Source organism: Sander vitreus, chromosome 10 (genome assembly GCF_031162955.1).
Source record: "Sander vitreus isolate 19-12246 chromosome 10, sanVit1, whole genome shotgun sequence".
Lineage (NCBI taxonomy): Eukaryota > Metazoa > Chordata > Actinopteri > Perciformes > Percidae > Sander > Sander vitreus.
This window is the reverse complement of record NC_135864.1, coordinates 22,226,043-22,246,857: the sequence shown is the minus strand read 5'-3', so window position 1 is coordinate 22,246,857 and position 20,815 is coordinate 22,226,043. Positions and strand designations below refer to the sequence as shown.

Sequence of the window (20,815 nt, the reverse complement as noted above, 5' to 3'; positions counted from 1 at the left end):
CACCTTTGTAGAGTATGTATATTAAAGCCACACTGCTATAACAGATTATTATGGAATTATTGTCCTTATTACCAAGGTTACGGTGATTATTGGCATATCCATCCAGACACGGTGGTGGCTGCAGAGATAGAGCAGGAGTGCTTTTTGTTTAAGAGCTGTAGCTCTGTACTGCAGCAGAACTGACACCCCCGTGGCATCCATCTGCCTTCAGCCAGATCCTCACAATCACTCAAAAGGCAGCAGCCCACCATTTTATCATGTACAACACAGAATCTTCTCGCATGCATAAGCAGAGGGGTTTGTGTTTTTTTTTATGAGGGGAAAGGGGTGTCCAAGACCCCGAGCAAACACTTCCAATTAAGGGTGATTTAAGAAAAATGTTAAACTTCAAAAGATTTGTTGAACTACTTAATCACACATTATCTGTTTCAACCCACTTTTCAAAAGATTAAGCTAGAAGGGTATGGAGAGAAAATAAACACTGGTTCCATCCTGATCTTCTAGACTTGAGTGGGCCAGATTGATATACAACAGTTAGTGAAATCAAAGAAGCCCACACACACATTTAGAATAAACAGAGAGAAATCATGTTACATCAGGCAGCTGTAAGTTGCGTTTTATCCTGTAAATGTTTCTACATTTGATCTGAAAGGGGGAAGAAAAATGTCTGTTTTCCCACATTGCTTGAGGCTCTTATTCACTGATTATACCTACAGCACTGAAAAGAATAAGCCTCGCCTATGGAAACTCATCCATTTCAACTGAGAGAAGTCAATAAGACTGACTTCAGTCACTGCAGTACAGATGCACTGTGCTCCTCCTCTGGATCTATTCGACTTGCACAATCATGACACCTACATTCAAATGATTGTGTTGCGTTTCTCTTTTTTCAAAACAAGCCCTGTGTTTAAAAATACATAAAAATGACAGGCTTTGAAAACAGGTGCAGTCAGATCAGGTAGTGTTTTGAAGAGGGAGCATGTGGGTGAAAGCAACATGTGAGCATGGCAGATGATCATAAGGTGCTGTTACTGAACGAGCTCCATATATAGCAAATATATATCTATATTCTACAGACAGACTCAGTGAAGCAGGAACAGCTTTGGTGTACTGCAGAATATTAATGCTACTCATCTTTCAACTTATGTGCATTGCAATTCAAGACACTTTTTTTTTTTGTTAGGCTGAGTGTGTCTGTATATGGCCTGGTAAACCCCACCCAAATCATGTCTATGCTGTGTATCTGAATGATACTGCTACAACCAGAAACAACTGTAGTGGTCAAATGCAGACAGAAATGTACAAAAGTATCAAGTGAACCCAGTCATATGATCAGAAATCGTGTCGCGAAGATCATGAACGAAGATGACAAGCTGTGAGGGCGACTTACTGTATAATGGAATCCAAAAGTATTTCTTTTGATAATTAACAACAAAAGGGCGACATGAGTACAAATTGTAAACTTGAGAAAGAACAAATAATCAGAATATTTTCTCAGCCTGGAAACAATAACAACATAGCAAATTATTTAAATGCCATCATGTTAGACTTGTTGTTAGCTTGTTATCAATAATCTAGTCAACGTTAAAGCAGCATTCATGTTATGTTGAGGCTTTTGCTAATATCGAAAAGGTAACAGCGTGTTTTTACTATTCTATTTAAAAACCAGTCCAAACAAAAGACACAACATTAAATTAAAGATAAAAGCGATATTATAACATTTTTAATTTGTGTTTGACTTCTCATTTCAACTGGCATTTCCCACATAAAAAGGGACAATAAATTCACATTTTGGCTAACTAGAAATGCTATTTCTTTCTTCTTGGCATTCCTAATAAAATCACAATTGTAGCCAGACAGAGAAAACCTTGGCAGTTCGCTTGTGGCCAGCTGATATTATTTGGTCAACAATAAGAAGCTATTTCGCAGTTGACTGTCAGAGGTAAAACTGGTGCCTGGTAAAGTCAAACAATGAACCCAGAAGAAAAAGGTGTGCCTATGAAAGGATAGGAAATAAAGGATGAATAAAGGACATCTATAAACAGACAAATATTCTTATTTCAATATGCAGAGGACAGAAATATAAGACAAGTGTGGTAACATAAGTCAAGTAAAAAAGGCCCAAAACCAGCAATCCCATGTGCCTTAGGGATGCTCAGAGATAAACAATCTCAACTATCATTAAACTCATTTCCCTGTAAAGCATAGTCCTACGATCCTAACCACACCAGGCCATCCCATGTAATACAATACAACATCCTTCAGTAAATCAACAGATAATACATTCACTGCAGGGCAAACAGGGTGACTTTCGAGGAACTGTCAGTGTTTTCTGCATTAAGTTAGTCCATCTAAAATTCAACAGACATGGATGGAAAAAATAGATATGCTTTTAACCGGTGGCAGAAAGCATATCTTTTCGGCCAGGCCCTGAGGTATTGTGGGGCGGGGTGCAGAAATTCCATGTAAAGATCAGGAAGGAGACAAAACTATCACAGGAAATTAATGGCACTTCTTACATTTTGAGTTAGAATTGAAATCCCCTGAAATGGTTTGAAGTTGCAGATTTGACCAGCCAGTGTTCAGAGTCTTTTCAGTGGTCATAAAAAGGTCACCATGGAGAGAAAAACAACACACAGAGGAATCAATGTATTTGTTAGCCGACTGGCCAGCCACCCACGATTCCCTACAGCAGGAAGTGGGGACAAGCATGTTGTAGGCGGAGATGTTCAACCCCTCACTGAGTGGACAGAGGCTCGGTGACAATGTAACGCTTGACTTACTGTCTTTTTTGTTTGTTTCATCCGTGGCTTCCAATCTCCCAGTTGACAGGCGTTCTTGTGCAACTGCGCCCCACACATACACTTTGTCCAAAGAACAAAATCAGAAAAAGGAAAAAAAAGAAAGAATCTAACTATGAAGTAGGCAGGACCGTCCTCTGTATATTTGGGTTAAAATCCCAGCTGAGTGGTAGACAAAGTGTTGACTGTTTGGTTTGTGTGGGATATTCTTTTCCTCATTCAAGTGTCACTGATAAACAGGAAAGTAAACTCTTTGTGTCTGCACGTATGCAAGTGTGAGAGTGTGAATGTGCTGCTTAGCTCAACGGCAAAGAAGACAAAAGTTAGGTTGTCGGCTCTCCGTCCTCAGCCGGGCGGGACTCTTTGTGTGCTGTGTTGACCTGGCTGGGCCTAAGGGGCGGGTCTCCCTCACTTCACCTCTCCTATCACCAGTTGGCTTTGACAGCTTTGACATCACTCACTAGGTTTTGAGCAAGGCAGATACCAAAAATCTGCAGAGGATCACACAGGTTAGAGAAAATGAGATCATTATAGTTTATAGTTAGTTACAAAAAGAGCAGACTGCTGTATTGCAGGGGTTTGCTTGATGTTACCCGTTGTCACCATGAGATGGCAGTGATACCAGATATCCAGACCATATTCAGAACCCAGACATATTGCTACTTTTAGGTTAACACCTCACTTCAAATGCAATAGGTTTCCTCATGTAAATGTTTGCAAGAAAAAAACATCTACAAAAAAGGGATATCTTACCTGCAAAAGTGCAATACCAACAAAGATTCCAGCTACAATGATCAGGTTGTCCTGAAGCCATTTCTCAAACTGTCCCACACAGCCCTTGGTATAGATATATTTCTGCCGGTCCAGGTCCTTTTTTTAAAACAGAAAAAAAAGATTAGACGTAAATTAAAATGAAGAGTGAATACATTGTTTCTTAAAACCACATTAGAATGATCAAATCCCAGAAAGGACATTGGCCTTTTGCACGATTTAAACAAACATCTGAACTCTTACCTATGACTAATGCTGAACAAAGCAAACAACACAGATTTTTTGCATTTTGCCCAGTGACTCGTTCACTGCTGAAGAGGGCATGAGGAGAGCGTGATGGCTGAGTCAATCGTAGATTACAGTGCGTCAGTGTCTGGACATCATGGAGAATATCAAGGCAGTGTATTCAGTTTCTCTAAGGACCCTGTCAGGGCTGAACAAACAGGCAGAAGCTGTTTCCTGTTACCGGACAGCTGGCTGTTTGTGTTGTTAGATTCAAACGATGATGTACATGGTCTATTCAGAGATGGACATAAAATGGTGTAATTTAGAGCTGCAAGGGGACTACAATGGGGAGAGGGAATGGGTGTGAACAGGACCCTATACAATGCTCTCTTTGTTACTCTTCAAGACAAGTCAACCAGACAAACCCTTTGTTCTCTTCGCAAAACCTGAAAGCTAGCTGTCAACCAATCGGAGGTAAAGGGAGCCCCTTGGCAGCCAATAATAAAGCAGGAAACGCAATGTTGTTCTGGCTGTGAACTTCCTCTAAAGCTATTTCAGCACCTCTGCCTTTTTTGTGCTGCTGTCCTCCCCATGTCTCTTCCTCTTCTCCAGCATGCACGCCATAAACAAGCTGGATAGAAACTTACTGCACATCCCTGATAGTTTCAGCAAAATGTCAAGGCCAGGGCGTTAGCAGAAGCTAAAAATGAGCACACAGAAAAAATGAATTCATACCAACTCAGTGGCAGGTGGTTCACTGTATTGCAGTGCGCCTAGCAACAGCAATCTTTCCGACTGCAGTGCAGTGAGTTGTAACCACCACACCCACACACAGAGGAAAAGGGAACGGACTGGCATAACCCACTGAGTCACCAATTACAGAGTGTAGTAAGGCTGCTCTCTAGGCTATAACTGGAGTCTAATTATCCCTGTTAGAAGAACAATCTGTTATTAAGGCAAGAAGCACGAAGAGGAGCCTGTGTGCGACTTAACCCTACACATTCTCTGTGTCTGCTGCATTGGCCAAATGTTTCTAGGTACACTTCTATTTTGTATGTTTTTAAAAAAAGGAAACTTTTCCACATCCTTATCAAGAATATAAGTAAAGATGCTTTCAATGTCATTTTATTTAAACCGTTAATCCATTTTTACTGGGGGTTTGAGACAAGCAATCAAGCCTAAAACAAATTAACCTGATCGCCACTCCACCCTCCACGAATGCTTAGACCGTTTCAATCAAACAGGCTTGCAGCTTGTCAATCAGCTCGCCCTCAGAAGTAATTCCACTCAGCAGCTTCACCGTCATTTTAAGGCTGACACTGCCTGCCAATCACGTTCCACTACTGCCACTGACTGTACTGTGAATTAGGTTTTGGTTCTGTTTAACTGCTATCATTTTTAAAAAGACTTTTTAAATCTTGATTTATTTGAAAAATAACACGATAGAGCTAGGTCTTAGAGAATAAGAATAACTGGAGAGCGAAGTAAAACCAATATAGGTTTAAGTATATAGAGAGCCCTAGAGATCTACAGAAGTGTTATAGTGCATTTCATTTGTACTCGGAAGTCGGATTTTCCGAGGTCAAAGTCGGAAACGCCCCCTGACCTCGGTTTTCTGAGCTTGGAACTCGGACAATCACAGAGTACCCCGAGCTAAATATCCAACTTGGCTGCTTGCCTAGTGCAGCTACAGTAATGAAAGCTGTAGTAACATACAAATATAAGCACTTCTGTCCCGTTTGTGTCTCACTAAATCAGTCGTACACGCAGTCCTGTCCAACTTCTCTCTGTGGACCTGTTGTTACGCTGTTGGTATGCACAAAAAAACAGCGTAATGCGTTGTTATAAACAGGTATTGCTAACAATGGCGAACCTGGCTAGAGCTAACCCCACAAAGAAAAATCAGACTTGTAAATGGAACGCATTCAACTCGGGTGTGACGTCATTCCCAGCTTCGGCTTCTGAGTTCCGAGGTAAATGGAACGCACTATTAGAGACCAGAGATACAAACCCCTTGAAGCCGAACATCATAACCACACTGCGTGTTGATGACATCCTCCTGTAAGAACAATACAAAAATGTGAGAATCCTCTCCATTTCAACAACTGCTCACAGTGTTTGACATGTCGGAGTGACGAGAGGAGAAATAAATTAAGAACTGCCTGCTTCATAAAGTAACCTCATAACAATGTGTTGATAAGACAATGGGTCAACTGAGTATGGCTCCAGAAAAATGTTTACAATAATTATAGAGCTATATATTGGAGTCATTATTTGTCTGAAAAAGCCAAAATACTCTTTTGTACTCCATCATGTCCATTTTTCCGACTATTTTCTAAATTCAATTCTACAAGCCTTCAAAATGAATTAGAATGCTAAAAGAAATAAAAAAGTAGTTTAGGGCTACAATTTAGGTTTCTTTTCATTATCGGTTAATCCGCAGATTATTTTCTCGATTCATCTTTTTGTCTATACAATGCCAGAAAATAGTGAAAAATATATTTTTAAAAAACTACTCAAACTATTATTTGATTATCAAGATAGTTGCCAATTAATTTTCTGTTGATCGACTAATCCTTACCGCTCTAGATTATGAATTCAAATAATGATATATAATTATGCCCGATTAATCATGCATTACTATGGTTGAATGACTCACTGCAGGGTCTTTGACACAGCAGGAGAAGGGGACTCCACAGCGTTCCCTACTGGGGTTCAGGTCAGTGCAGTTGAAGTAGATGTTCAGGTTCCAGTCGTCGGGCCCGTGAGCTCCACAGCATGACCACTGAGACATCAGCAACAACAGGCAGAGATTAGGCAGCCAACTCCTGTTAACGGACAGATTTATTTTCTCTGATCTGGTCTTGAAACCTAGCTCAGGTCAGCCTGGGTGGGTAGCCAGCTTACTGTGGTGGGTAGAGACTACAGATAGTGAGACACAAATGGCGAGACAACAGCAGATCTAATCGCCTTTACAGTACGCCATGACAGAGCCCAGTGTTTACACCCGGGAGCCAATTATCTAAACTGTCTCATTCATGTAATTGGATAATCATTTGAGGGAAATACAATCACATTAATCACAAGATTTAATCCACAATTGCAGTGGCTGACTCGGTCTCCTCTCTGCCCAGAATTTAGCTAAGCTGATTGAAACTCATATAAACAACAACCTTTCTAAAGAAGGGAGTGACTCCTTCCAGCTAAGAAACGTTTTACTGTTATTGACACACAAGTTATAGCCAGTAGGTGTGGACTCACATATTCCTGGGCAAAGTCAATGAGATTCTGCAAGTCTATGTCATCGCGGTAGGCCTTGACATTGTTGTTGATAAAAAAGTTGAGCTGGTCTTTGATCCAGTCCTTAAAGACGAAGGCAAGGATCCCCGCAGTGAGCTCCAAGAAGAAGATCAAACCCAGGAACACAGAAAACTGGAAAGTACACAACACACACAAACATGAAACACACAAGCACTTAAACAATAAATCTGTCCCTTCAAATCAGGGGATCTGGGTGTGCCAAAGAGAATCCTGTTTTCTAAAGGATCAGAACACTAATAACGTTCTTCTTCATTCAAGCATTTCTTGTAAAATAATGAAAAAGCAACAACTCTGATGTAATGTCCCTGTGCAGGTCTGGTTGTAGGGTCTGTCCTGATTTGCTGAGTGAGAGTGTGGCAACAAAAACCGCAGTCCCAGAGGTGCCATTATATTTTCCCTTTACAGTAAATGTAGGAGGAGACGGGGCTAATGATAAATGCACAAAAGCCACATTAGCTCCTCGCTCTGACGCCTGACTTACTGCTGCTAATGGACATCGGCTGGACTTAATAGCTACTCAGAATCGCAGCCAGCAACAAGACAAGTTTGTCTCCGTCAGTCACATGTAGTTATCAATACAGCTGAACCCAAACAGATCAGTGTTTCTGATCACTGCTTTCTGATGAAACAGGACTGGTTTAGTGATGAGATAACACATATTTGTGCCATGCAACCAGCATTTGGCTTGGGTGAGACAAAGTGACACCTGCTGCTGTGACAGGCTCAGCTCTGGTGTGAACTGCAGAAATAGGGGGGTGTGAAGTGGATGAAATGGTGTCTGCGCTGGGTAAGTCGGGAGCTGGCTTACAAATTTGAGCAGGGAAGTGTTCTCTCTGAGTGCTCCAATACAGCCAGCAAAGCCCAGGATGAACATGACCCCTCCTACGACGATGAAGAGCCACACGGGGTCGAATCCCCCTAAGTCTGTAATGGTTGACAGATTGGCCAGCACGCCCTGAGGGAAAGGAAAAAAGACAAAAGAGAGTGGTTAAAATTCTGACTATAATACGTCCAAAATCAAACCTTACTATGTCTATTACAAGGTCCCATCAAAATCACTCTCTCTTCAAAAACACAGTTAACCTTGAAAGGAGATTGTGGTATCAAAAAGAAATAGTGAGAATTTAACTAATCACACAGCCAAGAGACCAGCTGGGGTTGCCATGTTCAGAGATGCAGAAGCACAGCATAACAATCTATTAAAAGGCAATACTGTTATTTGATTAGAATGGCATCTATCAAGTCTGTTGCTTCCTAAATACAATAACAGAGCCCCAGAGGGTTTTTTGATCAATTTATCTACAACACAATTTCACTCTCTGGCAGATCTCAGTCCAACCTATGAAACTAGTAACACTTATCAGAAGAGGCACAGTTCAGAGCCTTCAGCAAACATTCACAAACGGACATCTGTCCTTCCTCTCTGCACATCCTGCCCTCACAGCCTCTGGGTCACAGTGCATCCAACATTTTTTCCTGTCAGTCTCTGGTCTACATCATGCCTGCCTCTCATTCACACAATTATCGTGTATAACTTTATGTTTACCTTGGTTGTCCTTGTTTTTAGCCGTATGTCTATTTCTGTGCATGTACTTTGAGAGCAACAAAAAGCCAGGAGTCAAATTCCTTGTAAGTGTGTCACACTTACTTGGCCATTAAAACTGATTCTGAAATGACACCCTGACGTCAAAGAATGGGCTCCCTGGACGATGAGTCAATGTCACAGGGTAGCACATTAGGAGGTGCAGTTTTGTGTGTAAAAGCAAGTGTTCATATATAACGTGTGTTCCGTGTTCATACATTTGATCCCACCAGGGTAAATGTGGGCGCCTGCTCTTTCAGTTCTGACATCCTGTTTGCATGTCACATAGAGTGCACATGTCAAACACTCGCAGCTAAAGCCCAAGAAGCTGAAATCTCATACTGTTTAAGTTAAGCTTCAACTGCACTGACCTAAGGGACAGCGATAGGATAGAGGCATAACTGCATTCTTGTGTTTTTATGGCACTCAAGCAGAATGAAGTGCCTTCATTTGAATTTAAGCATGAAGCCCAGAAACAATGTAGCCTGGCTGTTTTCTGGCTGAACGCAGTAGGCTAGAAACTAATCATCTTAGTCACCGAGACCCAAACTCACCATTATGCCTTTCCAGTACCCGCTATTCATCATTCGGCCTAATCCCTTTAAATTATTCATGCTGTTCCACCAAGGTACTCCGGTGCAGGCCTATTTGCACAAAGTTCATGACCAGACGTAACAAATCAGTACATGCTTCCATGCTGGTGCAGCATTTACTGAACAGACTGGTACAATTTCTAGCTAATTAATGAACAAATTGACTGTTAACTCAATTGGAAGGAGTTTTAAATGTGGCCATGACACATCAGAGGCTAATGGCAGCATCTGATCGCTCCTTATTTGTAGCTATGACTATGACTAGCTTCAACAGCCACAAATCACACATAAGCTGCAGCAACATCATTTATTTCCTAAGAGTCAAGCATGACATGTTTACCAGGACTATTATCATGCAATATGCCTTTAAGTGCTACAAAGCATTACAGGAATAGTGCCTCTATTTTTCACGCCACTTCTCTTAAAAGCCCTGTTTTCATCTAATCTCTCGCCTGCAAATTGTACTTCCATCTTATTCCCTCAAGAATATGGAGAAGAATTTTAGCTATGCTGTTGTACTTCAACAGTATGCGTTTGTGTGCATGTGTTTATACTTACCTTCTCCGCCCATGCCCACAGGCCTATGCCCAAGAATGCAGCTCCTAGTAACTGTAAAACAAAGCACAGAGGAGGCTTGACTGTCAGATGGAAAGCAACGGTGAAATAATGAAGACATTAAATACTTTGGACTTAATAAGCATCAACTAAAGTTAAAAGATACAACAACAGAAAAGTATGTATTATTATTTGTCACTTTCTCAGTGACAAATAATAGAACTGTCTATCAGAAAAATGTGGATGTGGTGTGTTCACTTTTGATTTACAGTTGCGTCTCCCTGAGAACATATTATGCACACAACCCAACAACAACCTGTCTGTTGTTAAACTCTGATTGATCCATAGTAATCCATGGTATCACCCTTTTCCAACAGCCTCACCCACATCAAACACACGAGAAGAGCACAGTCAAATCTCTCAGTGAACATAACCAGTTTTCTTCTAAAACAGGAAGATACATGTGTGTTCATGTAGAACACCATCATCATTTATAGGAAAAGCTAATTGAGAACATTGGCTTTAACAAAACGGACTTCTGAGAAGATGTCTGAACTTGCTGTGAACAGAGTGAATCATTACATCTGTAGATTATTGCAGGTAAGAGTCAGTGCACTGGGCTGCTTAAGAGGCTGGAGAATCTGATATCCTGAGAGTTAAGGAAAATCCCTTTGGCATTAGCCTCCCGTCCCAGTGAAGGACGGATGCAGGACTCACAGATTAAAATAAGAGAACTTTAAAAGAGAACTGGGTGACTGCTTGAGATGGCCACAGTACCGGACCACCCTATGTAAAGAAACAACATTTAAGAAAACAACAGTAAGGCTTCAGAATTATACTAACCAGAAAGCATATAGGTAAAGAAAATCATCATTTCTGGGTAGTGTGGTTTTACTCCTATAATGTTATTGTCTACTCAACTGCTTAGCTGCCACAAAATGTCATTCCTTAGAGATTTGGGACGGTAATGAACTTAACTGAGGCGCACTATAATGGCAGAGCCTGAAATATAATAGCTCCATTGAAATTGGATTAAATCATATTGTTGAGAGGCTGATTAAATCTGGGGAAGCAGGTAAACTGATGGCAATCCGTCAGCACACATAACAAGAGCAACAATGTGACAGTATGCAACACAACAAAAGCAACTGTGAGCAGTTGCTGCAGGGTTGGCCTGCTAGTTACATAAAATGCTGTAGGGAAGGGTGTGGTGGTTTCAGATGGAAAGTGACCTGCAGGAAGAGTCAAGGTAAACATGTGGAGATCACGTAGGAGAGATTAGATTGACAGAGTAGGAGTACTGAACCATTTAGCCTCCGACTTTAAATCATCCACGTAGATTCAAAAGAGGGGACACAAACACACACAGAGAAAACAACTCTCACGTTACAGCCTGGAGACGTACTTCTACACAACTCCATCTAAAGTATAATGTTACACAACGGTTCTTTAGATATTCTGGATAATTACGAGTTGTGAATGCTTAATCACAATTAAATTATATAAACATTTAATAACTATTTTCATTTTAAACCAAAGAAAATCTGTAAAAGTTGCCAATATTCTTTGATTCTTAACTGGGGAAATTAGAATAGGGATATCATTTACACTGCGCTATGAAGACTAGCTTCAGACAGACTTGTGTTGATTAAATTGGATGGGTAATATCTGCTCACATAAACGTGTATTTCCTTAACAATGGTTAATATTATCTACCAATGATACAGTTGGGAAACATTTAAATTTGTCATAATTAGCCAGAGATCATTAAAAACAGCTTGAGCGGGAACATTACCAGAATCTAGTGACGGCGTCGAGTGCTTAAAAAATGATTGCTATAATGTGGGGAGAGCAGACATTTCTGGTGATACCAGAGTGGCAGAAATGCAACATATAGGGAACAAAGAGCACAGAATCCATACTGACTGATGGTAGGCTGTGTCATTACAGTAGTCCATGTTAATTATAGGTCCTTAAAATACATACACAACTACTTATGGCTAATGCAAACATTCAATTACAATTCAGTACATCTCTCCTGTGAACTATCCAATAAGGCAGAAAGAAAAATGATCCCTATTCACTCTGGTGCTTTTAAAATAAAAAATAAAAAACAGCCAGACACCAGAGAAGTACAAACCCAAATTCCAATGAAGTTGGGACGTTGTGTAAAACGTAAATAAAAACAGAATATAATGATTTGCAAATCCTTTCCAACCTATATTCAATTGAATACACTACAAAGACAAGATATTGATAAACTTTGTTTGTTTGTTTTTTTGCAAATATTCACTCATTTGATGCCTGTAACACGTTCCAAAAAGGCTGGGACAGTTGAGGAATAACAAACACCTGTTTGGAACATTCCACAGGTGATCAGGTTAATTGGAAACGAGTGTCATGACTGGGTATAAAAGGAGCATCCTCAAAAGGCTCAGTGGTTCACAAGCAAGGATGGGGCGAGGGTCACCACCTTGTGAACAATTGTGTGAGCAAATAGTCCAACAGTTTAAGAACAAGGTTTCTCAATGTACAATTGCAAGGAATTGAGGGATTTCATCATCTACAGTCCACAATACAAAAGATCTTTAGAATCTGGAGAAATCCCTGCAAGTAAGCAGCAAGGCCGAAAACCAACATTGAATGCCCGTGACCTTCGATCCCTCTGGCGGCACCGCATTAAAAACCAACATCATTATGTAAAGGATATTACCAAGTGGGCTCAGGAACACTTTGGAAAACCATCGTCAGTTAACACATCTACAAGTGCAAGTTAAAACTCTACCGTGCAAAGCGAAAGCCATCAACACCCAGAAATGTCCTCCGGGCCAAACGACGGCCGGTGAGTCAACATTTGCAAAGAAAACAATAAAGTTCATCAGTTTGAACATCAAATATCTTGTCTTTGTAGTGTATTCAATTGAATATAGGTTGAAAAGGATTTGCAAATCATTGTATTCTGTTTTTATTTACGTTTTACACAACGTCCCAACTTCATTGGAATTGGGGTTTGTACTTCTACATGTATTGTATGGCCAATTCTGTTATTAATTCCGGTCAAAAATACATAAAACAAGTTGCATTTCCCACTGCTACAACTTGAGGCAACCTTGAAGGCAGCATTAAGTGAGACAGCTATGGAGGTATCCATGCCTGGTACCTTGCCATTTTGGCTAACTATTTCTTCCACTATTTCGCAACGCGTTTCTCTCCCACTGAATAGCTCCATTAACTTTATTTATAAAACACACAATAATTGAGACCCTTTTTGGAAACTACTAAATAAGTAGAATGCAACACTCCTTTTTAGGGAGGCCAGACTGCTGAATAAAACTTCAAATTCACAACTAAAATGTAGTCAATTTAAGCACAAAAGAAAAATGAAGCTCAACTAAATGCATTTTCATTTTGATAACACTATTAAAAGAGACTAGACCTACCGTTACTTCAAAGTATCACTAAGCTGTGTTTTTTTATTTAGCCTAACACTATTTAACATGTAAGCATATTTGTACCGGTATTATGTCTTTTAAAGCCCTATCTGCAAACCAAACTTCCCTCACGAGACAAAAAGGTTTCGATCAAAGGGAACTTGACTGAATGAGTACATTGAAACTGAACTTAACCTGCCTTTGTACAGTGCTTGCGTTATTTCCTTGTATCAAACTTATCCCACAGTGTGGGTAGCCAGAGTCAAATGCAGGTCACTTGGTGGCATTGAAACACACTACCTCTGCTAAACTCTGTCAATGCCACCCTGAGACTAAAACGTTCTACAGATAATCAGTGCTTTTACGTGAGCAGTAAATCAAAAAACTAAAAGTGAAAATTAAACATAAAATGCTAATTTTACACGAGCTCCACATCATATGTATCGCCTTGTATCTCTCAGCAATTAAAACAGTAAAACCAAGAAAAGCACAGCATTTCATCTTTCTTCTTGCTTTGTTTATACTCCATTGCTTCTGTTTATTGGAGACAAGATGTTTTAAAAGACCATCAGGATTTGTTTCTTTAAATCTCACCTGCTCTAGTAAGTAATTTGTTTCCCTTACTTCTGTACATTTGTATCATTCTATCTAATCTATGTCCCTTTTATCCCTAAGCAAATAAACAAAGTCTGGAACTAGATGTCCCTGTATGCGCCTCGTAATTCAAATTAGGCTTTTCAGGTTATTTTTTTGTCAAGTGCTGCTGCAAGATGTGTGTGTCCCAGAGCGAGGGCTTCCTCTCCATGTGGACAGACAGAGATTATCAACACTTGAGAAGATGCCTCCCTAAGCCAGCTGATCCCATTAACCTCAACTAACTAGCAGACAAACCAAGCTCCACGCTGCCTGGACACACACAAATACACATATTAGTATAGACTTACTCAAGTGTGACTGCCCTTTCGCTGACTCCCTAAAAAGCTGACTCTCTAATGTGGCCGGCCGTGTGAACGCAGCCATTCTTGACGATATGATATCAATGGCGCTAGCAACAGGGTGAATAAAATGTGAAGCTTCCACATATTTTACATTCACACTTCTCAACACTTGATACTGCAAAATCAATGTATCAATTTGGCTGATTAATTACAACAGCATGTAACTAGAGATGCACCGATTACAATTTTCTAGGCCAATTCCGATTTTTCATTGAGTTTGACCTGCCGATACCGATTTCATTTTTTCTAACCACTTTACAGCACACACAAATATTTATTTTCTATCTTTATTATTTGTATCTTCTTCACACACGCTGAAGAATTTCCAAACAGCTGACATGTTGTAGGTTAATTCACAAGGTTTCCTACATGTGCGTTCCGTGTGCACGTGTGATGCTGATTTTGCGCGATGTTAATCATGAGGCGCCCGAGTGCATTTGTACAAAAGGCCGTCTATAAGCAGTGATTGTTAGAGTGCATGTCGGAGAATAGCGCGGACACGCGTTTCACACCGCGAGCGGGAGCAAAAGGAAAAAGAGACTGTCGCTATCCGGTTTAATTAGCCAGTGGAGATGGCGTGTGTGCGTCCTTGAGAACCGTAAGTCGTATAACTTATGTTGTCAGTTCATTGTTAGCTGGTGATTTCGTTGTTTGTGTTCTTCACCTGCTAGCTAGGTTGCACGTGGCTGTTGATTCGATATAATGGTGATTGTTGAACACCCTTGCTCACGTTTGTATTTTATGTGCATTATTTACATGCTACAGTTACACTGCATTAAGATAATGTAATTAATAGTGGGTTTATTGTTATTATTTGCTAGCCTATATATAATTCCTATGCATTGTGTATGGAAGCCTTTACAACGTTATTTATTTACAGCATTTGACCGGTATAAAATCAGCTCATTTCAGACTGACCGGTCGCCGGTCATGGCCGATCACGTGAAAATCGGCCAATTCCGGTCAATCGCTACATGTAACTAAAGGCAGTGACACACCAACCCGATAATTTTGGACCTCGGGGAGCCGACTGATCAGTCCGACTGCCTTTTCGGCCAACGGTCGGCCATCAGGTTAGTGTGTTAGGGGCTTAAAACAAGTTTCAGGGCCAGAATGTATCTGACTGGAATGGACTGCGGCCACTCAAGGCTGAGGCTATAATGGAAAGAAGGTTAGGTCCTGTTCAAAGTATTATCTTGTACTCAAATATATCAGATATTGTGTCGACCCAAATGAGACAGACTGTAGTTGACATGGAGTATCAGAACACATATCAAAATGAATCAGTGGAGTCAGAGTGGACTTTGACACCTTGTTCACATTTGATATTATCTGTGGGAAACGGCAAATACTCCTAAACAGAAAAACATACACATTTGTCATCAGACATGAGATTAGAAAAGAGGAAAATAGCTGTGGAGCCCTATGATTTCCACCATGCGGAAAACATGGAAATAATTGGATTTGATAAAAAATGGAATCAACTGTAAAACGTGGAATATCTTGGAATTTGCCACAATGTGGATGTACTGTAATTTTTTAAAATTAGGGTTTTCACTACTATTTATTTTTTCACAGCGGCTATAAATGAACAGAAAAAAATATATGCTTCCATGTTTTGGAGTAAAACAGAAAACATGGAATTTGAGAAAAAATAAAATGGAATCTGGAAAATATTAAAACGGATTTCACAGAGCCCTATAGCAGTTATTTGGTGCCTTGTCTTGGATACAGACATCAACTAAGAGGTTTAGCACGCTATACACTGGGGGTGCAGGTGCAACTAGAACTGGGCGATATGGCCAAAATCTTCTATCATGATATGGGTCATTTCAAATCTCAGCACAGTTCGGCCGCTGGTTTTTTGTCATCGCGATCGACACAATATGGAAAAATATTTACGATATTTTTATATCATTTTGAGGATATGTATTGTCATATCGCCCAGTCCTGGGTGCATCTAACAATTTCTTTTTATTATCGATTAACCTGCCGATTATATTGGTTTTGCCAAGAAGTTTTACCATATAATATACCCAATTAATTAAAAACCCAATATATCCATATAACAATTCCATTAGACAAAGAAAAGCATCAAATGCTCCCATTTGAGAATCTATAACCAGCTAATTTAATTTATAGATCAACTAATTCAGTAATCATCTTATTATTTCAGCTCTACTATACCCACAGGCAAAAGTCTACTATGCCTTCTTCCATTGCAATCAGAGATGCATACTGCGTATACAGCATGTGGAAACATGAATCCCAGTCAACCTCTAAATGTGGCTTGAGTGACGTGTCCTCAAATGGCTGCATTCACACTTGGTTCTTTACAGCTGTCCACCTGTGATGTGATAACCCAATGTCCCTTTTAGACACTTATAACTGTAGTTGGCTACACACAGCCTGCATCCAACCAACTCAGCAACTTGGTTACAGCTTAACAAGCTCTTAATTACAGCATGCAGAGCATCCAAACATTTCAGCAGCTCAATAGCAATATGATTAATTAAGTGGATGTGAGGAAGGTGTCTATTGTAAGGACGAGAGAAGGTATGTCGTTCTTGGGTGAGAACGTCTGGCTGTCATCAGCAAGCTCAGGTGCTAGAGGAATTCACACAGAAAAGGAGGCACTAGGTTTTACTGCTCTATTTTGTTCACAAAATGTAGGGTCTTACAAGCATTCTGTCTCAATTTAGGCAGCATTTTCAAGCCTGACAAGATCACTATAGGAAAGACAAATAGGTTGATTTGTAGAGAATAAACCCCATCTCTCCATCTCGGCAATGCACTAGTTTGTCTGTCAAATCCTGTTTCGCAGCACCACAGACAAGAGAACATCTTCTAGCAATTATGAACGGAAACAGCCAGCGAGCCGGAACTTGTTCTACAGTTTTATAGAGAGCTTAGACACAGGACTGTTAGCTTGGCCTGAGTATCAAAACAGTCTGAAAGAACACAATATGAGTCAGACACGACACTATAGCCCTATGACTCAATATTTCCTGTTTGATTACTCAGTCATATTGAATGACAGAACTTTTCATTTGTGAGGCCAATTGTAAAAATGAATTAGTGCATTTAAAAAAAAAAAAACTCTGGCCTGTGACATGTTTGGCAGTTCATATCACCTTGGTTTCACACAAAAAACATGACAGAGATTATAGTGCGATACTCGTCCTACATTTTGAAGGGGAGTGTTGAGGTTGAGAAATGAAAAGGTGGTGACGAAAGGACGAGGAATAGGAAGAGATCCAGTTGCATGTGGATCCCATGTGCCTGATGAGTCTGTCAGAACAAGCATATGAGGGGAGAAAACACAGACACTCTTCCCCCCCCCCAAGTCTTTGTTATCACCATCCCTCTTTGTACGTTAGTGGGTGTGTGAGTGAGAGAAACAATGCTGTCCCACAGAGCCTGAGCACTATAATGGTGGATGGAGTGAAAAGGGGTGCTTGAAAAGAGCAGGGCTGGGTGGTATTCAGGCCCATGTAGCCTTTTCCTTCCAACAGTGTGTGGGAAGACCCTCTGGGGCACACAGACACGCCATTCCTTCACCCACAGACATTATAATACACCAGCCGCACAGATGCAATGCAGACGGGTGAAGAGGGTGGGGTGGAGGAAACTGAACAGAGGAACTTTTCAGACTGTGGGGGGATAAATGGGGGGGGGGCATTGTGAAGGAGATGTGGGCTCACTTTCCACTGGTCTAACAATACAGACGAGACATGTCATTTCTCAAACTCAACCACAATGGTACCAATCCTTACTACCAAGTCAGAGCAGGGAGAGAAACTAGCACCAGCCCAGCTTTTGTCTGTGTAATTGTCTCTTCACCAGCTAGCTACTCTTAAAGATAATAAAGCCATCATAATCTTCTAGAAACTATAACGTTAGTTAGCCAATGAAGTACTGGTTATATTTGTGACTTAGCTTCACGCCAAAAGTTAATTTCAGAGTTTCATCAAAGGAAAAGTTGCGGCTGCCCAAAGGCCAATAAAGAAAACACTTGGGAAAAAGTGGACGTCTGCTAAAAGAAGCGAAATTTAATATTTTAAAGTCGTTACTTGTAAGAATTATAGCACACCTTACTACTATCCTTCGCCAAAAAGTAACGTTAATTAGCTAGCTAGTAACTTCCTCTAGGACACTCCAGTAAACAATATGTTATGCAAGTTACCACACATAAATAACAACAACAACACATGGCAGGAGAATAGCTGATTTAATACTTCTTTAGTAACTTAAATGATACTGATAGGTGTATTACTGACACCTCGGGGATCTTTTAAGTTAAAATTCGCCAACATCAACAGTGCTACCGTTAAGCTAACTTTACCAGAATATTAAGACTTTAAGTAAGCAACATTAGCGTTATTTACTTATGATATCGACAGACAAACCATACAAAGACTGTATTTACTTACCCAGAATAAAATGTTGAATCCAAATAAAAAGTATTTTACGCAGCAGCTGACTTCGGCTCCTTTAAAGTGACGGTGTTTTCTACTCATTCTCCCGAAGGTAGTGGTGGCTAACTGGCAAGCTAACTAGCTAGGTAACTAATTACTACGACTGGTACTTTAAAAGCTTAACCAAAGCTGCAGTTCTTGAACAAATGAAGCCAAGGTTAGCTGGCTCCATCAGCTACACAACGCCGAGTTTACTCATCGGACAGCATTAAGTAAATCAAACATATGCGGCTAATTATCTTTTCCTCGCTTTAACTATTAGCTTGCTAGGCCAGCTAGCTAGCAAACTTATATGGTTAGCATTAGCAGCTAACAACAACAAATGCAGGGGCACTTAAGGCACAGACATTCATCTGCAGTTGAGTCGATATGCAAATTGCCTGGCGTTAATTTCGGCGCGCACACCGGGAGATAGAGATAAAGCTGATGACCTTTCAGCTAAACGTCTCCTCGATTATCTCTGTTGTCGCATCGTCCATAGGAATCTTCATCCTTGTTGTTTTGTGCTGTAAAACAAGCCTCTGCTGTCAAACGAGGAAACCACTGCGCTGACTTTCGCCCTTTTCACCTCAAGAGCGGCCTCTTGTGTCTTAATGAAGACTTTCACTTTACTGGGTGGACAGCAAAATGAGGAGAAGAGAGGTTATAAGCGCTATATTTCAAGTTAATAGATGCATAGGTGCAGCAGGGATCACAGAGGTTTATAATTTAATCCATGAAAAATAGAGGAAAAATGATCCAGAGTATCCAGTATCCAACAGTATTTTGACATGGTTCACTGGCCACCTTGTTAATTTTGCCATCCACAGCAACTTAGTTCCATTTAACAATACTATTCTTTATCTTATGGTGTAATTTATATTTGGCAACACAAATCCGTAAAAAGGAGAGGAGAGTTGTTGAAGGGAAACTGCTCAGCTTTTGAATATGAGCTCCCAAACCTATTGTACATCTGCTGACTATATGCCACCGAATTTTCAGTTCTCTTGCAAGCCTTTCACTTTTTGAGTTGAATGATCTGATACCTAACACAGAGTTATCACACTTTTTTCCCTTTAACAAAGCGGCTGTGCAGAATCACATGAGTTGTAATCATGGGATGTAAGAAGTGAGCATCCAGGTTAATAGGAGTCTGTACCGGACTGAAATTGATACGATAAAAGTATTCTTAATGTGGACACTGACACTGGGAAAGTATAGGAAATGACAGAGTTTGATTTGTCATAGCAGGAAAAGCACAGGTGTTAATAATAACATTAATCATGACTGCATTTAGTTATTACCTGTGGCTATGACATGTTAAAATGTCTGCAGTGAAAAATCTCAGTTCGGAATTACATTAATTTCTTACTTTGATAAGGGGATACTGAAGTGAAACTGTATCTTTCATTTCTACTGTCTTATTTTTCTTGCCTCCTTTTCATTACTTTGATACATCCTTTAAAATATATAGATCATTAGATATGTGAAATGTTTCTTTTTAGAAACAGTTGCATGTGTACTCAAACAGTTCAGTGTTGCCTCATTTGAACTTCTGTCTGGAGTCCTACAGATGGCAGTCTATGAACCTGTGATGAATGTGGCTTTAGTTTTCTTTTCACCCTGAGGAGTTGCTGTAAGGGACATTTCAGGCCCTCTAACTATCACATTGGCTATGTAGGATGTTGCACTGACAGGGAAGTATGACACAAGACTGTAAAACTAAAGAAATATGTCTACTAATGTGGTGGGTGATCCTGTACATATATGTCAGTACTTACTTTAAGAACCTATTCAAAGGGTAGTCCTCTAGTTATTATGTTGTAATTACAAGAAGTTTGTAGCTTGTTTTGTTAATGTGACTAAAAATAGGCAATTCATAACATCTGAATCCAACAATTAAACATAAAAATATACTAACTCAACTGTCAAACAGTTTTGATGGAGGGGCTGTGCATTAAGGAGTTATGTAAGGACCAGATGAAATATGAATACTTGTTTAGGTGGTACTGTACAGGATTACTGCAGTCCTAAATTTGTCACATATTTTTACCTTATTTACTCTGAATACAATAAGGGTA

At 40.1% G+C, this 20,815-nt stretch overlaps 1 protein-coding gene across 1 annotated transcript in view; it reads right to left on the bottom strand.

The window, feature by feature from the left end:
* tspan17 (tetraspanin 17) overlaps positions 1–19,308 on the bottom strand; it is a 21,834-nt gene extending 2,526 nt beyond the window's left edge. Inside the window, exons 1-8 of the mRNA XM_078260951.1 lie at positions 18,711–19,308; positions 9,852–9,902; positions 7,927–8,073; positions 7,059–7,229; positions 6,457–6,582; positions 5,809–5,856; positions 3,555–3,671; positions 1–3,292 (exon numbers count right to left, since the gene is read on the bottom strand). The exon at positions 1–3,292 is cut by the window's left edge and continues 2,526 nt beyond it. Coding sequence (XP_078117077.1) covers positions 3,227–3,292; positions 3,555–3,671; positions 5,809–5,856; positions 6,457–6,582; positions 7,059–7,229; positions 7,927–8,073; positions 9,852–9,902; positions 18,711–18,797 — 813 coding nt within the window. The 5' untranslated portion in view covers positions 18,798–19,308 and the 3' untranslated portion in view covers positions 1–3,226. The remainder of the gene's footprint in view (positions 3,293–3,554; positions 3,672–5,808; positions 5,857–6,456; positions 6,583–7,058; positions 7,230–7,926; positions 8,074–9,851; positions 9,903–18,710) is intronic.
* Between the last annotated feature and the right edge of the window lie 1,507 nt (positions 19,309–20,815).